Source organism: Gadus macrocephalus, chromosome 21, assembly GCF_031168955.1.
Source record: "Gadus macrocephalus chromosome 21, ASM3116895v1".
NCBI lineage: Eukaryota > Metazoa > Chordata > Actinopteri > Gadiformes > Gadidae > Gadus > Gadus macrocephalus.
This window is the reverse complement of record NC_082402.1, coordinates 10640233-10658998: the sequence shown is the minus strand read 5'-3', so window position 1 is coordinate 10658998 and position 18766 is coordinate 10640233. Positions and strand designations below refer to the sequence as shown.

Below are 18766 nucleotides of genomic sequence, written 5' to 3'. Positions count from 1 at the left end.
TGAGCGCCTGGTAATTTTACCAGGATTTACACACGCCTCTAACGGTTAGAGGCGTGTGTAAATCCTGGTAAGAGTCTAACCTGACCGACACGACAAACGCGCTCTCTCTCTCTCTCTCTCTAACTTACTCACTCACTCACTCACTCACTCACTCACTCACTCACTCACTCACTCACTCACTCACTCACTCACTCACTCACTCACTCACTCACTCACTCAATCTCACACACGCACAGTCCTCCTAAACAATGTTCTCCACACGCAGCTGAAGCTTCGACATTGGCCTGCCGTCAGATTTAATTTTTAGTTTCTGCCCATGGGGCAGTTTGGTTACATTTGACTAAATACTCTAAATCTCGACCCTCCTTGTTGCAAACGTGCTAATCTCCCGCTATTTGTTTACGTTGACGTTGATGCTTTGATTTGATTGGTGTGAAGCCTGGCACCCTGCTGACTAATCACAGGAGGGCAGTGTCATGACGGTAGCCTCACCTGATTGGTTAATCCTTCTTCTTTTTATTCACCAAGGGATGCCGTCTCGGGCTGGCTTCCTCACAGACATACAGTGTGCAATGTCGTGTTTTACCACGTATTCAGTATTTAAGATTTAGAGGGGCGCTGTTTCGCGCATTTTGAAATGCTCAATGAGACGAGAAAATGTGGAAGAAATGACAGCAACACAGCACCAAAGAATAACCAAAACTGTTAATATAAATGTTTTTATTGGATGTCTAAAAAACAGGGAAGCCTGGCTTCCCTTGGCCTCCGGGAGAAAACGCCACTGCCAGTGACCCTTACACAAATAGCTTAACCCCCCCTCCCCCAGAATGTATATCAAAATGAAAGAACGGAAAATATAAATTCAAAGTACAGATATTTATTTGGAGAGATATTTTTTTCATCGTTCTTCTGAGGAAAGGGGTGTCATGCAACTTTAGAGGTTAAGAACCATAAGAGTTTATGGAAGAAATACCTTTATTTTTTGTCTACGCTAAGCTATGAAGGGGATCAATAGTAATCATACTTCTTGATGAAAATCCTGATAAAAAAACATAACTGCAATCGGCTTCACGGAACATGCCGTGATCACTTTGTAATTGAAGCCTTTCTTAGATCCATTCTTAAGCCTTTCTTCGAAAAAAAACAGAGGCCTTTGTCCTCCAATCAGTTCTCGCTTCACTGCATGCAAACGCCAAGATGACAATCAGGCAGTCAGTGAACATTGTGTCTAGGCAGCGGGATCTAAAATGTTGGCCAATGGTAGCGGAAGAAACAGATGGATGGAGACAAGCAACAAGGTAGCCGGCAGAATGAGGAAAGGCTGTTGCTGCCTGAGGAGCGGAGACCATGGTATCGCTGCGTGGGCCCAGACAGCCCCCTGCTGCTATAAACATCCAGGAAGTTATATGTTGATCCATCAGATCGTTGTTAAGGAGATGGGGAGGGGGGTGTCAGAGGGAGGGCGACCTGTAGCTCTTTCTGATCACTTCATTCTCCCTGGGCAATAAAGGAACAAGGGGAGGAGGACGACATTGAAGCTCGTTGAGTAGTGCTAGAATGAGGAACAGGGGCGATTATCAGGGGGCGGAAGGACAGAGTAGGATGTGGAGAAGAAAAGCGACCATGAAAAAAATACAAATAAAATAAAAGGTACATTTTCTGCATTTGTTAGGAAATCTATAGAAGGACACTGTTTAGCAGGCAAACATTAAAGCTTTAATACATTCACGACACGCACACCGACAGACTATGTCATGTCACCGCCTCTGTCTAATCTGGTGTTCATATCCACACTTTTTTTGGCAGCGGCAGTTGGTGTTTATGCTCCTGGAAGCCCTGTCTGGATTGCCAGGTGATTGCAAAAGAAAAAAGACTAGACCTTGTTTTGTTTTGTTTTTCCTCGTGCCATATGGCAACGGTTCACCACCCAACCCAGGTGTGATTTATGAATTGGATAAACATGCCACCGAAGTATCAGGAACGTTAATTATTTCTCCCTCTTTAATGAGCCATCTACACCCTCCAGTGACTAACTTGGGCCCTTATTTAACATTCATTGGGGTGCACGAATAAGTCATCAGTCACGATGAAAGATAAACATGCTGCAAAATCGTAAATATTACAGTGAACTTGCTCTTCATTACTTTAGCATGAACTCCTGTTTAACCTCTTATAATTTACTTCATGGACATACGGCCCTTTCCACTATGTTTGGAAAGCAATTATGTTTCCTTTCGGAAAGCTGACCTTCTCCCTAATTCATGACCTACCCTTGTCGTAACGCACTTTGTTCTCAAATATCCAGAGATTTAAAAACAAAACCTTAACTAAAACAAAAGTCAATGTACAATAACTGTTTCAATAGGTTTTTGCATTTCACGTACAGAAGCGCTGAGGCCTCTCGGTTGTGTAATGTGGGAGGTCGAACAATGCACCATTCAGCTGTATCTGCCTTACACCCTCCAGTCGACGCCGTACCATTCAAGGTAACGTGTACTTTGCAATCGTCTGCTCTGCTCGGCCAAAGCCTATGATCTCAAAGCTCACACAGGACCGTGCAGTTGATTGATAAGCCACAGTGTAGGTTCACGTTCACAGTGTGACGAGCCTCAAAAAGGCATTTTATGCGTCTCTATTCACAATGTCCTATAAGGTTCAGTTTCACTTCTATAAGCCATGTGAAGGTGAACACGGAGTCAATGGTGCACTCCGGTTCTTTCCAGGGAATTGTGGAAGATTTCTAATACTGCAAGATGGCCGGTTACAATTTATGTCATGTCAAAAACCCATCCAGGCGTCTGATTGCTTCATCGCAGCTCGCTTTGGCATCGTAACCCCCCTTACTCCGCTAGTCACACGGCAACCGATTAGTCTTCAATTCGACCCAATTTGGATAATAGTTAGCGACTGTCAAATCAGCTTCAAATTTTTGCCTAATTCCTGGAGTTTCATCATCTGTAATTTATTCCGGCTACAGGCCTATTAATTCTGCTGCTTTATTTTGGTGTCTTAAGGTATGACTGCGGTGAGTAATGTGTTCTGTTTGCTGGGATGTAGATCTCCGGCCGCCTGCCTGTTCATCATGTTCAGTGGGCTCAGAGAGGCCACGGTGAAAGCAGCTTTGCCGTCGGAACAGTGTGTGCCCTGTAAGGCTGCCTCTCTGTGAAGGCACAGGCGTCATAGGAGAGAGAGACGCTAACCGCAAGCTCGAGGCTGCGGTTGAAAAGCTGTTTTGAAATCCTGAGAGGAATGGGTTAATATCCGTTCCTTTTCATCTTGGTCAAGATTTTTTTTCAGTGGACTTTGTTATCTGAAGGTAACTCGTTTCCAATTTGCGTCACATGGTCGACAATGTAGCGCAGCTATTTGTTAAAAAAAAAATCTCGGAGAAATAAATGTCTACTTCCCATGATTTGGTTTAGAATTCGAGGTTACGGAGACTCAAATTGTGAAGATGATGCCCGCGTCTGGTGAAGGGTCAAGTGTTTGTTGGTTATAATACGGTGATAACACATGTTAACATATATTTTTTTTCTTTTAATCCTTCAAAACATCAGCGTCAACCTGCCGCCATATGAAACCTCTCTCCAAGTTTGAGATTTAGAAACTCCTCATGGAATGTTTCCTCAAGAGGTGGGTATAGCGATTGCCATTTTCCAACTCCTAACAGCCATCCCTTTATCTATTATCCAGATTCTTACTCAAAGCAAACAACTCTAATCATCGGACCAATAATGGCAGACCATTTTGATAACGACCCAAATTCCTCCTTTTGGGTTTATTTTCTGAAGGAAGCAAGAATGTTCCGCTGCACACAAGGCCTTCTCTTCCACTCTTGTGCCGTTTCTTCACGGCAGTGACCCGTTGTGCTCCATCCCCCGTGCCTCGACCTCCGTTCTCCTCTTCACTGCTCTGTTCAATCCTTCTAAGCATGTTCTAATTTGTCTTTCACTGCCTCCGTCCGCTCGTTTATCTCCCAGCCCCAGATTGTGTCTGTAACCACGCGCTCCGGGCCTAGGCTAGACTCACACCATATTATTTTATGATGACGGGCCGAAATGGCCTGCTCCGGGGTGAGAGTGCGTGTGTGTGCGTGTGTGTGTGGGTCTGTGCGTGTGTGTGTGTGTGTGTGTGTGTGCGGCACTGCGCGCACATGTGCACGCATGCATCATACACGGGCAGAAACGGATGAGGACATAACTTTTTGCCATACTTTAGGTCTTTTGAAATCTTGACTTTGTGACTTCAGCTCATTCTAAAGGACCGACGTTTTAATTCCTGACTTCAGCTCCCTTCCGCTACCGCCAATGTCGTTATTTATAAGCGCCGGTGCCAGTTTGTGTTGGCATGATGCTAATTGGTCCCACAGGCTCCCGCCCTTTCTATCGCGGGCGTCACAAGGGGTCTGTCGTGGTGTCTCTCCGACAGAGCGTCGGACCCCCCACTGCGCTTTGTGAGATTAGCCTTGCCCACCCCCCGGAGGCAGAGCACTTGAAGCGGGGCGTTTCAGAAGGACCTAGTGAAGTGGAAAGAAGACAGCCCCCCATTCTGGGGGGGGGAGGCACGTTTTTGGCTTTGAACGCTAGATTAAATGAAGGCATATCATCATCTCCTAGCGTGCACACAAACAGAGACACACACACACACACACACACACACACACACACACACACACACACACACACACACACACACACACACACACACACACACACACACACACACACACACACACACACACACACACACGCGCGCACACACTGATTTTCTTATGGTTATCTCCTAAGCGGCTTACAGACTACAAAGGGTCCACCATGATCAATAGGTCATTATTGGAACCAACAGTGCAACAAGTCTCTGATCGATTCCAATCTTCCCCGTTTTGAGCAGTTGATCTGTCTACCCATGGACAGCCTTCCGTTGCTTTTCGTTGTCACCGAGGGTCAATCATCGAGTGGTTGCACGCGATGTTAACAATCTGCCTTTTTTTTCATTCAACCTTTGACCCCACGTCCCACCCATTATTTCAAGAACGTCATGGGTGTCAGATCATTCTAGATCAGCTGTTGGGGGATGTTGTTAAAGAGAGCGTTTGGTCAGTTTCTCAAAGCTTGCTGATTACGAAGGACAGAGGCTGCTGTTATTGAACGTGTGTTTGTGTGTCTGTGTGTGTATGTCCCAGAGTTCGGGGTTGTGTTTATGTGTGTGTTTGAAGGTTGAGGGTTGTACGCGTGTGTGGGGGGGATTATGTCTGTCGGTTCTCCTGTTTTTGCACATTATTGTATAGAGACACTCAAGCCCACGCAGCCTCAGACTTTGACTGGCTTTGTCTTTTTTATTCTTTTTAGCTGCAACCTTTACTTGAATATTTTGCATCCTCTCATTTTATAATTTTTTTTACCTGGACCTAACCGGCTCGGTCTGGAATGAGATGATCAAGGCCCCGGAGTGAGGAGCTCCGACAGCGCCGTGCGGATCCCTCAATCACATCACGGAGCCCATCATGTCGAGCAGTTGGCGGCTCCGGCTCAGCCGTTGTTTTTTTTTTTTGTTTTTTGGGCGGCGCTTCAGGACTTTTGCGGTAGCGGCTTCCGATTCCGGCAGTCCTGTGGTGATCTCGTATCCACCCACGCTTGATTAAATACATTATTCACAGGCTGCCAACCTTATCAGATGGCAAATCCTGGCAAATCCTCTGTACACATAGCTTTCGAGGACGCCGTGTGCGTCTTCCTTGAATCGCCGAGCCTTTGCGTCCGTTTGTGCAGGCGGGTGTATTTCAGTGTGGCCAACCACCACTAATATCACCTTTCTCGACATGGCTCTCCATCACCTGTCCGAGCATACCTCTTCATTGCTCTGCCTTGCCGACCGTTCCACCTGTATCTATATTGTCGTTTATTGCTGAGTTTGTTGTGCTCACATCCCATCAGATCATGCGTGTCTTTGTTAACGGCTGTTGTTGAACAAATGCACTGTATTAATTTAATTGGGACTCAATAGGGATTTGCGTATCGATTTGATAACGGTTTCTGTCGCCTTGTAACACAGAGAAACGAGGTGCTCCACACACCACGGCTGGTCGTACAGATTTGCAATGTTCTTGCAATGTGTATGTAAGTAAGTAGATCAAGACCAACTCCACACACAAACACAGAGAAAAACTAACACACACACACACACACACACACACACACACACACACACACACACACACACACACAGAGAAAAACACAGAAAAACACACACACACACACACACACAGAGAAAAACACAGAAAAACACACTCACTCACTCACTCACTCACTCACTCACTCACTCACTCACTCACTCACTCACTCACTCACTCACTCACTCACTCACTCACTCACACTCACAGAGAGAGAGAAAAACACACAGAAAAACAGACACACACACCATGTATAAACATGAAGTCGCTGATCTGGGCTGACATCTCTCGGGCAGGGCGCTACAAACAGGAAGAGGTGTGCCAGCGATAACCTGGACCACAGGAAGTGACCTCATTGTTGATGGGGAATCTTTCTGAGAGTGTTGCCATCTGTCACTCTAGTTGTACAGAATGTGCTGCAGATGAGGTCAGCTTGTCTGTGTGTGTATGCCTTGTCTCCCAATGATGTTTAGTTCCTGAGGAGAGCAGTGTTGCCTTTTCTCATCACACTGGCCCCATTTTCTGCCCTCAGTTGTTGACTTGTGTACTTTTGGACAGGCTACTCAAAAGGTTCTTGCAAACAAAATAAAACAATAGCTCGATAACTGTAGAGAGAACTAAGTTCCTCTTTTAATTCTCTGTGCGCTGTTTATCGTCAAGTATAAGAAACGATAAAATGAAGCCTGGTTGAGTCTTGCTATTCCTCTGCTCGAACTCTCGTTTTCTTTTCCTCTTTCTCATATCCCTGTATTTAGCAGGCTTTATTGTGAATTCAGTGAGGTTTATTTCTATATTGCCTTTCGTGTCATGAAATCCTTTGTGCTCCTGTTTGTGTGTTTCAGTCAGTGTGTTGCCGGACAGTATTTCGGCTCCATATTCTCTCTCTCAGTCCTGGCTATTCTGTGTCCGTCTTTCTCTCCGTCTCTCTTTCATTCCTGCCCCAATCCAGGGTGTTGCAGACAGATTTGCCTCAGCCCAAGCAAACCCCACACAATTATTAACATCGCTATCGCTCCCTAGTTTCCCGTTTCACTCTATTCAGTGTTCGACCATTCTCTCACTATTCAAACTCCTATTTTCATGTACAAAATGCCCCCCCCAGGCCTTTCCCCCCCCATCATTCTGCTTCCTGCCGACTCCAGTGTCTCATGAGCCTTTATCCTTCATATGTTGTCCTTTCTCTCTCTCTCTCTCCCTCCGGCACTCACCGCCTCAGGGATAGAGGCTGCTGCGTTCATGCTCTCCCCATAATGGTCCTAATCTTCTGTGGTTCCTTACTAATTTACTTTCTGTTGTGCTGTGCTTCTGTGTGTGTGTGTGTGTGTGTGTGTGTGTGTGTGTGTGTGTGTGTGTGTGTGTGTGTGTGTGTGTGTGTGTTTTCTACCTCACAATAACAAGCGTCTGGCAGTGTGTTGAGAGGCATTTGAGTTTAACACATCACGAGCCGGAGCTGTCTTTTCTCTGGAAGGCGTGGAAGGATCCTCAAAGGCGGCATTGGTGGTTGTGCGCTCGCGTTCGCAACATGCTAATTCCCACCAGTTACTTGCAATGTTTTCTTTCACGTGCCGCGCTGAAGAGCACTCAAACAGCGAATATCTGTGTTGGCGCGCATCAAAAACGCTGCATAGCGGCGTATGTAAATATTTTAATTAGCTAAGCACACTTCAAAGCCCGCCGCTTATGAATATGCAACATTACGTTATCCCCCGCACCGCCACATATACACACACACGCACACACACCCCCTACCTTGACTGCCATCTAATATCTGGTCTTTGATGCGCACCACATGTCTGTCCTTCTGTTCAATGTCTAGATGCACACACACCCACTTACTCACTGCCTCACCCACCCACTCAGTGCCTCACTCACTCACACACACAAACACACTTACTCACTCACTCACTCACTCACACAACCCAAAGACTCACACACACACAAACACACACACACAGGTGTATGTGGTGGGGGTGGGTTTGTACCTTTTGTTAATGCTTCAGCTCTACAGCTTCTTAAACGCACAATGCTTCCCGCTTTGTGCTTCCTTCACACTGAAGGCCACTTCTTCAAGTGCGTGATCCTTCTAACCTCCTCTCACTCCTCCCTTTCCACATCGGCTCCTTACCGATTCCCGATGCCATCCCTCCCCAATCTGGAATTGAAAGCGCTTTTTTGTTCGCACGCCTCCTCTTCCCACCTCTCGCCCCTAACCCCCCAACCCCCCCAACCCTCCCTCTCTCTCTCTCAAGGCGGCAGGAAGTGGGTGTGTGTGTGTGTGTGTGTGTGTCAACATAGTTTAGAGAGTGAGTGAAGGCCGAGAGAGGTAGAGAGGAAGGGAGAGCGAGGGAGAGAGGGAGGGGGGACACTGCTGAGCGGTGGAGGGGTCCGGCGGGTTGGAGGGGTTGCAAAGGGTGGATTCTGATTAAATAATAAACAGCTGTGTGAACGAGTGGAGCCAGTGAGTGGAGAGCAGCGGAGGAGGGAAGAGGGAGCCCGGAGGTCTCGGTGGCGACCCGCCGTTCCCCCGAGAGGAAGAAAGAGAAGTAGACCAAAGAGACGGAAAGACACTGAAACCAGTTCCCTTTGACTCAGCCTGACGGGGAAGAGAAGGGAAGACGATTACACTTTCACCTCCTCCGTATGCTCTCTTACCTCCTCGTGGACCGGAGTAGCTGAAGCAGAGGCCTTGGGACCCACAGAGGTCCTGACAGGCCCTGAGGCCCCCAAGACCAGAGAAGAAGAAGAAGAAGAGTTCTCCAGGGAACTCGTTTGGAAGCGTGGACCCCAAACCAGAACATCTGAAGGGTGGGCCGGTTTCACAAAGTGTGCACAAAGGCCCTGTTGTGGCGACGATTAGGAGGGTGTGAGAGAAGGAGGCTGGGGTTGGAACGAGGAGTTCCTTGGGTGGGGCCTGGGCCGGTAAGGTTAGTGAAAGGCCAGAGACTGTAGCCGCTCTGTCTCACTCGGAGCTGTGTGGGGCCGGCTGTACCTCCAAGGAGCGCGAGGAATCGCCATGTGGCCTGCCCTGCGCTGCTGTTTAACCTCTTAAACTGAAGTGGGTCAGTGTTCGTGCCTCGGGATTTCTGCTTTTCATAAGTAATTTAGAACAAATGCGTTTGCTCTCGAACCCAAAGTTGGACCATGACGGAGAAAGTTAAGGCAGCTCGTTCATGCCCTGAGGGGGGGAACTAAAGTGTGTGCGCAAGAGAGATAGGGGCTGAAGTGAGTTCAGAGAGGAAAGGCTTTTCCTCTGGCCCCACCACTGGTTTACATCAACCAGTCCTCCCTAAGGACCTGGAGCCGTTATCTCCCTCGCCGGACCTCCGCCCAAGACCCCAGCGATTCCACGCCCAGCCTCACTGACTTCGTTGCTGGCCTTGGAGGAGCACCACCACCTGGGCTCTCTCTCTCTCTCTCTCTCTCTCTCTCTCTCTCTCCTTCTCTGACCCAGCTGTGAGGCATGACCACGGGCTAACGGCTCCTCTCCGCCCTGGCAACCGCTTCGGCCGCCGGCGCCACTGCTGCTGCTACTGCTACCGCCGTGGGTCTGAAGAGGATGTTTCTGTCATGTGGCCGGATCAGGCGAGCACACGCCAGCGTGCACCCGCAACAGCGCTGCCAAGGGCTTTCTGAGGGCTGCGCGGTGCCTTACCGAGGATCATTACCTGGATCGCTGTCGTCCGTCGCGCCCCAAACCCTTCCAGGCGCCCCGCTCCGCTCCGCAGGTCCCCCTGACCCAGGAGGCTCGCAGCCTGCCTGCAGAGGATCAACCGAGCGATCGAGCCCGGAGCCGGACTGTCCGGGTCAGGACCCGGACCACTGGAGGACCCCGCCGTCCCTCTCCCCGACCCCCCGGTGCCCTCCGACCGGCGAGCCCTCGGAGGAGGGGATGTGGTGATCGCCGTTGGGCGTGGGAGGGGCCGAAGCGTGTGTTGCAACATGATAGGCTTGAACTTGGGCCTGCAAGAGGTGCTGCAGAAGTTTGAACAGGTAGATCCGACCACGGAAATGCCCAATGGGAGTCTGGGATTGTATCTAGTGCGCACACATGCACACACAAACACCCACATAACATAGATGTAAAAGGAGGAGTGAATGTGTGTTTTTGTGTGTATGTGCTCCCTTGTGGGATTTTGCCGTGCTTCATGTGGTTACGGATGAGAACTTTGATGTCATTGAAATGGTGACTTATCGGAGAAAGAAACTTTACCTTTCAATAGTTGCAAGCATTGTGATGCTGCAAAAATATTTTTTCTTTAGCCCATGTCACACTAATTGAGTGAAGAAAAAAGTTGTGAAGGGACCTCGCAGAGAGGCGGAAGCTTCTGAAAGGGTTAACATTCATAGCACTGAAGGTCGCGTTGCTTATTGCCATTGTATAGTGCATATAGGAGTCATTTGAATTCCTGTCGCTACATGACTCTAACCTTGTTACCCTTCTTGCTCTCTGTGCTTGTTTCTGTTACTGTGCATGTGTGTTTATGGCTGTGATATGCTAGTTCCGGTCTCTCTGCCTTTTGCGTCTCCAGTAGATTATACAGAAATTAGGGTAATTGTTTGTTTGTGTCTCTAAGCTGTCCTGAATTCCTCAATGTTCTGGTGGGGCCGCTTTGTATTTTTCTGCCATGATTTGGTTAGCCCGTTGACGTGCGTCCCGGTGTGTGTCTGAGCGAGGGAGACAGTCAGTGATTCATGTCTCCAGACGTCACCTTCCCATTTGTCACATTGAATCAGAGCTGAGTTGGGGTTAAAGGAAGACATGACGTTAGTAGTCAGATGTCGGCCTATATGCCAAACTATACCAGACGCATGCTAGTTTGTGTGCTTTCGCACATGCTAGCATTGTAAAAGGGTCTGAGCAGCCACTACTACCTGTCGTGTGTGTGTGTGTGTGTGTTTGTTACGATTTACGCTCGCTCGTTCTCTCTCAGTGCTCACTCTCTGGCTATATATTGATCCCCCACCCATCCTGTGTGTCTCTGGCTTGTTTGACCTTTGCGTACCATTTGATTTGTTTGGAGTGGTCAGCATGTGACTGCTGGTCTACTTGATCCCCCGTTTAGCTCAGCCTCAGATAGCCACTGGCGACTGGTTCTTTTGCCAAGTACAGCACTCGAACACTGGTGCTTACACTGAACACATAGCCCATCTGCCAACTGCTGTGTGCCCTAACTGATGCCTCAATCAGGGCCGGCTAGAGGTGTATAGCTCATGTAGGCGGTAACTTAGGGCGAGCTGGGCGATGGTCGCCCTCAAAGGAAAATCAATGTTCCTTTGTTAATAAATAATATTACGATTTAGATTTGCTGGGCACCCTTCCTAATTTTATGCCTTTAGGGAATAAATGAACAAAAAGAAATGACACTTTGAACCCTTTTCTCCCAATTTTTCATCTGCACTGACCAGGTGCGGTTGTACATGCACAGATATATGGCCGACTGCGACAACAAAGCTCATTTCATAAAGAGGGAGACAATGTGAGCCAATGTTATTTTGTAATGAAAACTGACTTTGCGTTTCTTAAAACATTGTTTTCGTAACATTTTTCCGATAATCAAGTACAATCACTGATTGCCTATAATTAGTCCAACAATAACTGGCTGAATGCCAGAGCCTCGAACACTTTTTCTTAATTAATTTGGACTGTGAGACTTCCTTGTGCAGACACTTTGGCTAGCCCACTATCTTCAGATATTTTCTAGGGTTTTTGAGGAGAGTGTAGTGTCAAAATAACTTCAAGCAAGCCTCAGCACAGCAGCATTGAGAGAAAGAGAGTTTTTGTGTTCTAAAAATAAACCGTTTGACTGAATTCTCTGTTGCGTCAGTCCTCCCCTTGTATCTCACACACACACACAAACACACACACACACACACACACACACACACACACACACACACACACAGTATTTTCCATCACCTTCGCCACTGGTGGTACCTGGGACAGCGTTGTTATGGCGACAGATGCTATAGGGGTGCCGGGAAAAAATTGAAGGACCAGAATCTCGATCCGTCTTGCTTTGTTTTGTTTGGTGTCTTTTGGATAAAGGCCAGAAAGGACATTGCACTAGTATCACTACTTTACCCATGGGGGAAAAAATATATAGAAGCGTGAAGTACAGCAGAGGCCCTCCAGGCCTATCCGGGTCTGCCACTGCATCAATGACTCTTCCAGAAAATAAGGGCTCAACGTCTCTCCTCAGCATCCCATCGTCCTTGACCGAATGTTGCCCCCCAAATAAATTTGTAAAGTAATATCTTTTAAAAAACGGTGTCTCGTCTGTTTTCAGGACATCCAGGCTGAGATCGATGCCCACAACGACATCTACCGCAGCGTGGAGGGGAACAAGTCCAAGATGGTCAAGGCCCTGGGCAGCTCGGAGGAGGCGGTGTTCCTCCAGCACCGCCTGGACGACATGAACCACCGCTGGAGCGACCTCAAGACCAAGTCGGCCAACATCCGGTCAGTAGCACCCGCACCAGACCACCCAGTCACTGCTCCACATCACACAACTGATGGTCAGTAGCAGCACCTGGTCACTTCACCACCCCACCCTGGGTCACAAGCAGCACCCACGTGACAAGCACCCCACCACCCAATCGAGAGGTGCACAGTCTGAGGAGGGACACAGGGTTGTAGTTATGTCCCCATATAACTAGTCTCCTCGGGCCAAATATACTAATCTAGGATTGATTGAAATTCAAACTGTACTTTCCTCAAAAACACGTTATATACAGGGAGACGCGTCCACAAGCGTAGAATTAACTTGTATTAGCATGTTGCTTAGCGTCTGTTGCGCTTCAGACGGACTCAGTGAAGCAGCGCTCATTGATTAGAGTCTGAGCGTTTCCTCACGGCTGAGTAAGGCGACTCAATGCCTAATTGCCTGATCTAGCCAGGGCGTTAAGAACGCACATATCTACACACAGTGATACAGTAGGGGGTTGTAGGCACAAAGTGGGTTTGCATGCCTCCAAAAAACACAAAGAATAAGAATAAACTTTTAATTTGTTTACATTGATCGCAAGAACCCAAGCCTATACGTTGGAGTAGTGTAGCTCGTCCCCCCCCCCTCCCCAAGGTTACTCCTTAGTATGTCATAACACTCAGTGGTTACCGTAGTCCCTGTGGCTGTGGCTGTGCTCTGCCCGGGGAGACGGCCTCCAGACATCTACAGTAACCTACAGTGGCCTGATGCCTCCCTGGCAGGGGACTGACAAGATAAAGGATGGCAGAGTCGGGGGAGACGAGGCTGCCTCACATAACCTCCAAGGGACCGGGGCCACCTCGCCTGGCATAAACGAAAAGAGAAAATGATTTGTCTTTGTGTGTGTGTGCGTGTGTGTGTGTGTGTGTGTGTGTGTGTGTGTCAGTGTGTCAGTGTGTATGTGTGTGTCTGTCTTTTTCTGTGTATGTGTATCTGTCAAGCTTTTGTGTCTGTCTGTCTGTCTGTGTGTGTGTGTGTGTGTGTGTGTGTGTGTGTGTGTGTGTGTGTGTGTGTGTGTGTGTGTGTGTGTGTGTGTGTGTGTGTGTGTGTGTGTGTGTGTGTGTGCGCGCGGTGTCAGAAAGGAGAGCGGCTGACAGGATTGGGATGTTTGAAGCCGATAGCAATGGAAATTGACAAATCAATTCAGCGGAGTGGTGCTGGGTGACTGTAGAGCGGCTGAATATTAAACACAGGAGGGCAGACGTCCTGCGGTCTGGCTGCCACCCCCGTCTGTGTTTGTGAGGACATAAAGGGCACGGTTTCTGACACAGCGGGTCGATCACCGGCGCCATGGATATACATTTGAACAAATCCTCAGCTCCTGCTATTCATAGCGAGGAAATACTTTGATCCTTTCTGTAATGGATCCAGCTCAAATATGAGTTAGCGTTGATGCATATTTCGTCTCGCTATTTGATAGCAGTTTATGAATAGAAAGGGCTTATTTGGAGTGTGTGTGTGTGTTTGTGTGTGCGCATGGTCTATATTTGTGTTGTGTGAGGCGAGTTGATTGCCTCTGGCCCATTACCCTCTAATTACATTGCATGTTTAATTAACACAAACACGGAGAGCAGCAATTGAGGCTCTCTGCGTACAATGTTCACATGCATTATCCCCAAAAGAGAGCATCAACACAAACAGGAGCAGAGTGCTTATGACGGCACCTACTCCTTGCGCGCAACCACAACTCCCGCCGCCGCCGCCCCTGGGACCATACCATGTTATAAAACACAGACGCGGACGGAGACCAGTTAGAGCTGTTTGACCTTTCCAATGGCACAGGGGACAAGGCACATGCTAACTTGTTGGGGAATGCTGAGAGTTAAGTCGCTGTGAGTGGGAGTATGTGGGTGTTTCGGTAATGTTTCTGAGAGAGATCACCGACTTGAAGGGTACAGTCCGATTTGTTTCACTCTACGCTCCAATTAGTCAGCTGTAATGGGATTCAATGTAAAAGGAAGGACTACACATACAGGAACCATGCCAATAGGAAAGTTGGCAAAGAGCACTAACATTGTGGATCGTTTTTGTTTTTGTTTGCTTTGCACTGATGAAGACTGGGAAGTTGGCAATTGCCGGTATCTTCACTCTCAAGACCTCCCTCCTCCCTTCCTGAGCTCCTCTGACCTCTGACCTCTGACCCCTCACAGGACCCACCTGGAGGCCAGTGCCGAGCGGTGGTCCCGCCTGCTGGGCCTGCTGGAGGAGCTGTGGCGCTGGATCTGTGCCAAGGACGAGGACCTGGCCAAGCAGATGCCCATCGGGGGGGACGTGCCCACCCTGCTGCAGCAGCAGAACCACTGCACGGTACGTGCCCATGCCTGGGATGTCCTCTGATTGGTTGGGTCATTTGCTTTCAGGGATTTGTAAATTGTTTGTCGTTTTTATATAGACTACATTTCCACGTTTCCAGTTATTTTATTTAATATTCAAGCTCTATTCAAAGTCTATTTTTGGTGTCATTCTTACTTTTTCAGAAAAGGCATTCGAAAACCCTTCCAAGAGTTCTAGAAATATATTTCAACCGTCTATCTGTCGATATAAGAGGAACACTCTTCGCCTCAGCGGCGATATATTCATGAGGATTGACACTTTAAGCTACCCCTGTGCCACACCGAGCATCATGCCCACGCGCTCACCCATCAGCGGGAAACCACCAGCTGCCACTCGTGATGGATGTCGAGACTACCACCACGCAGTTGTCAGCATGGCCGGAGTCAATAACACAGGGGTGGTATCCCTGTTCCCACCCGCCATTTTATATTACGCCTTCCTTCGCCTCAAATCATAGCGGTCTCTGGCACCAATGCGCTCGGCTTCTACCTACCTTTCAGTCACTTGAATCCTTTGCAGTGAATCCACCGGCAGCCAGACCCTGTTATTCCTGGTAATTCAATTCAATTTTATTTGTATAGCCCTTAATCACCATTACAGTCTCAAACGGCCAAATATTTATGACACCAGTAAGCAGTGGTTATTATGAAGGTGTGTTCATGGGCAGGTTCAGTGGTGGAAGCCCCGATATCATTTTTCCTCCCTCAGGATAAAACGCAGCAACAGTTCACAACACTGGTTACACGTAAACGTCACACAGGACAAGTGTGTGCTTGTTAGGGGTGGGAATTGATAAGTTATTATCAATATCAATGCCATTGTCGATTCTGCCTACCGATCCCATTCCTTATCAATTCTCGTACCGATTCCTGAGTAGTTCATTGAGTGGCAAAAAAGGAGTTCTACACAGTCTTCTGCACCAACAGTAACTTTTATTTTCTACATTCTGAACAACACCATGACAGGATATAGAGTAGAAAGAAAATATAGTCCAAATAAATTGGACTGATACAATAAATAAGTAATAAAAAAACAGGAAGACATTTAACAATTGACCATGCTAAATTATGATTTAACACTCCTTTTCTTAAAAAGGATACTGTAAATGAAGTAACAGTGGACATACACAAGTCCACTTTAGAAATATTCATGTAGGCCTAGATAAACCTTTATATACATATTGATGATTTAACTTGAGAAACTTTAAGCTTAACTGTAATCTTAAACCAAACTCCTTTTCTAGAAAGGGATATAAAAGGTAAACGAAACAGTGAACATACGTAAGGATGTAAGCCTTTCACAACGAACTTGGTCACTGCCCGGTGACATACGTGCATCTTCTCCTCATTCCACCTAGCTCCTGGACCCTGAGCAGCTAGCATGAAAGGGGTAACTTGAGCCGATGTCAAGGGGCCAGCTGCCTAAGAGCTATCATCTAAAATGCATGAAATTTGTATAGGTCGGCATTATTAATAAAAACTACTACACTGCTACTATAAAAACTGTGCATGCTGCTTGTAGTTGCAAGGCGACAGTGTGCTGCTAATGCAGGATATTTAATGTGATTGTGAACATAACCGTCAACGGAGGACATAGTGGAGCCTTTTTGACTCGTACGCAGGCTTTTGAACACATGGCATTCTTGGCACTTGACTTAATTCCATGCTGGGTAGACAAACGTTTTAGCTTTTTGCTGGTATTTGCACCCTTACACGATATTACAGCATTGCACTGATTACACACGGCAGCATTTTCATCGCGTTTGGTGAAATGGAGCCAGACTTCGGATCGCTTCCTCCTCTCCATGTTGCTGCCTTGTTGTTTGAACTTTGGTCGTCGGCGCACAGGGTCGTCGCAGAGAGAGTGACGCAATGAATGATGTACCGCAACGCAAAATTTAGAGTAAACCAGAAAACGTGGTGCGGAATCGTTAAGAGGAATCGATAACGTTGGAGGTGTAGAATTCTGAGGGAATTGGTTAGTTGGAGCCGGTTCTGAGCACGAACCGGTTCTCGATCCCCACCCCTAGTGCTTGTGCACTTATACTCGGATGAGCTGCTGGCTGTGCGCACAGCCTTTTAGATGCAGGCCCTGGAAAAGGCAATGCCAGCGCTGGAAAGGCTTGTCGGGGCATGCATTCATGTATTGATGTTTTCTTTTGAGGACGGCAGTGGTGTGGCGCGTGTCAGTTTTCCAAATTCAAAAATCCACACGATGGATCTCTAGTCATTGCTGCAACTCCATCCTCAGAGGTGTGGGGGCCTGGTGGGGGTGGAGGGGATGGTGTGTCCTTGGTGTGTTCATGTCCACCTCCCCTGATGGGAGTGGAAGGAAGGCGGCCTCAGCCTAGCCGGTCAGACAGGCTCCATTAGTAGAGGCAATGTGAAGCCACCCACGAGATAATGGGGCCCCTTCCGGTGCATTCTCCCCAGCCTCCCTCCGCTCCTCACCCCTGGTCCTGTCTCTTAGCCGGGGTTCTGTTCCCTTGGGCTGTCGCAGCTGCCGCTGTCCGCTGTCTGTCTGTCTGTCTGTCTGTCTGTCTGTCTGTCTGTCTGTCTGTCTGTCTGTCTGTCTGTCTGTCTGTCTCTGTCTCTGTCTCTCTCTTATATATGTATGTGTGTATATATATATATGTTCCTCTTCCTCGCCCCATGAAAGCAGAGACATGGTGAATTATTGGAAAGGTTTTCAGCCTCTTTTATCCACCATTTGGATCTTGAAGCATCTATGCATTCCAACTATTTCGATACGTAGGCAGGAAATGACCCTGAGATCGACGAGGGCCAAAGCAGAACCACTAGCTGTGATGACAGCTAGTGGTTCTGAGGTACATAGGCAATGGATCTGAACTATACGAGAAATGTTTGTATTCTATGAAAACCACTAGCTGTAAGCAAGGCTAGCAGGTCACCTTTCCAAAGTCTTTGGAAAGGTGAGAGTGCTAGGCTAAGCCACATACCTCGGCAGAGGGGAGATGGGGTTGGTCTGTGTGTGAGCATCAAGGCAGCAGTGACAAAGTGGCAATCTGAACAATATGGTGGCAGACAGGAAGTAGTCAATGGAGGATGACGAAGGGAGTGGGAGATGAAAAGTGGTTGGGATGTTGATGGATTAAGCTAGAGGGGAGTTATTTCCGGCCGCAGAATAAACTAGAAATATATTTTAGAAAAGTTATTTTAACTTTCTCTCTCAATTTGAATAGCATTTATGCACTTTTGCTGAAAGTATTCAATAGTTTAATACACAAAAGTTGCTTTCCTTTGATGAGCTTTGTTCGTCCGAGGTTACATTTAACCTGTCTGATCCCCTTGCCCTCACGCACAAAATCGATTTACATCTGCGATTCCGTCCGCTGATATGGTCACAGTGTCTTTTATTAATCGCAACATTCAATTATCCAATGAAAGGCCAGTGCCAGCGCCCAAACGGAATAAACCCATCCATCATCAGCTGTATTCAATTAACCGCCTTTAGGATGAGACGATAGGACAGGGGACAGGGTGCTCGTGGGCACTGTAATGACTATTTTATCTTTCGGCATCTGTTGCCATTTTGTCTACGATGGCAGCCAACCAAGTGGTCATGGTGGAATGAGAGGGCCAACCCATTACTTAGAAAAAGATGAGCATCCAGAAAAGTACGGTAACTGTTTTTGGATTCTGCATCTCAGTATTATAGTATAAAACTAGTTACTGACTGCTGATCTTTGCCATAGGCTCTGCTCGACCAAGCTAACCATGCGCTACCTGTTGAGGCAATCTACATGCTAAGCTCACAT

General features: G+C 47.7%; 1 protein-coding gene and 1 long non-coding RNA gene across 2 annotated transcripts in view; both read left to right on the top strand.

Moving 5' to 3' along the window:
* utrn (utrophin) overlaps positions 1-18766 on the top strand; it is a 159392-nt gene that overhangs the window by 75889 nt on the left and 64737 nt on the right. The window contains 2 exon segments of the mRNA XM_060042427.1: positions 12457-12629; positions 14805-14961. Coding sequence (XP_059898410.1) covers positions 12457-12629; positions 14805-14961 — 330 coding nt within the window.
* LOC132449571 (uncharacterized) lies at positions 91-4760 on the top strand. The gene is made up of 2 exons (XR_009523607.1): positions 91-3633; positions 3792-4760. It is a non-coding gene; the product is annotated as an uncharacterized LOC132449571 (long non-coding RNA).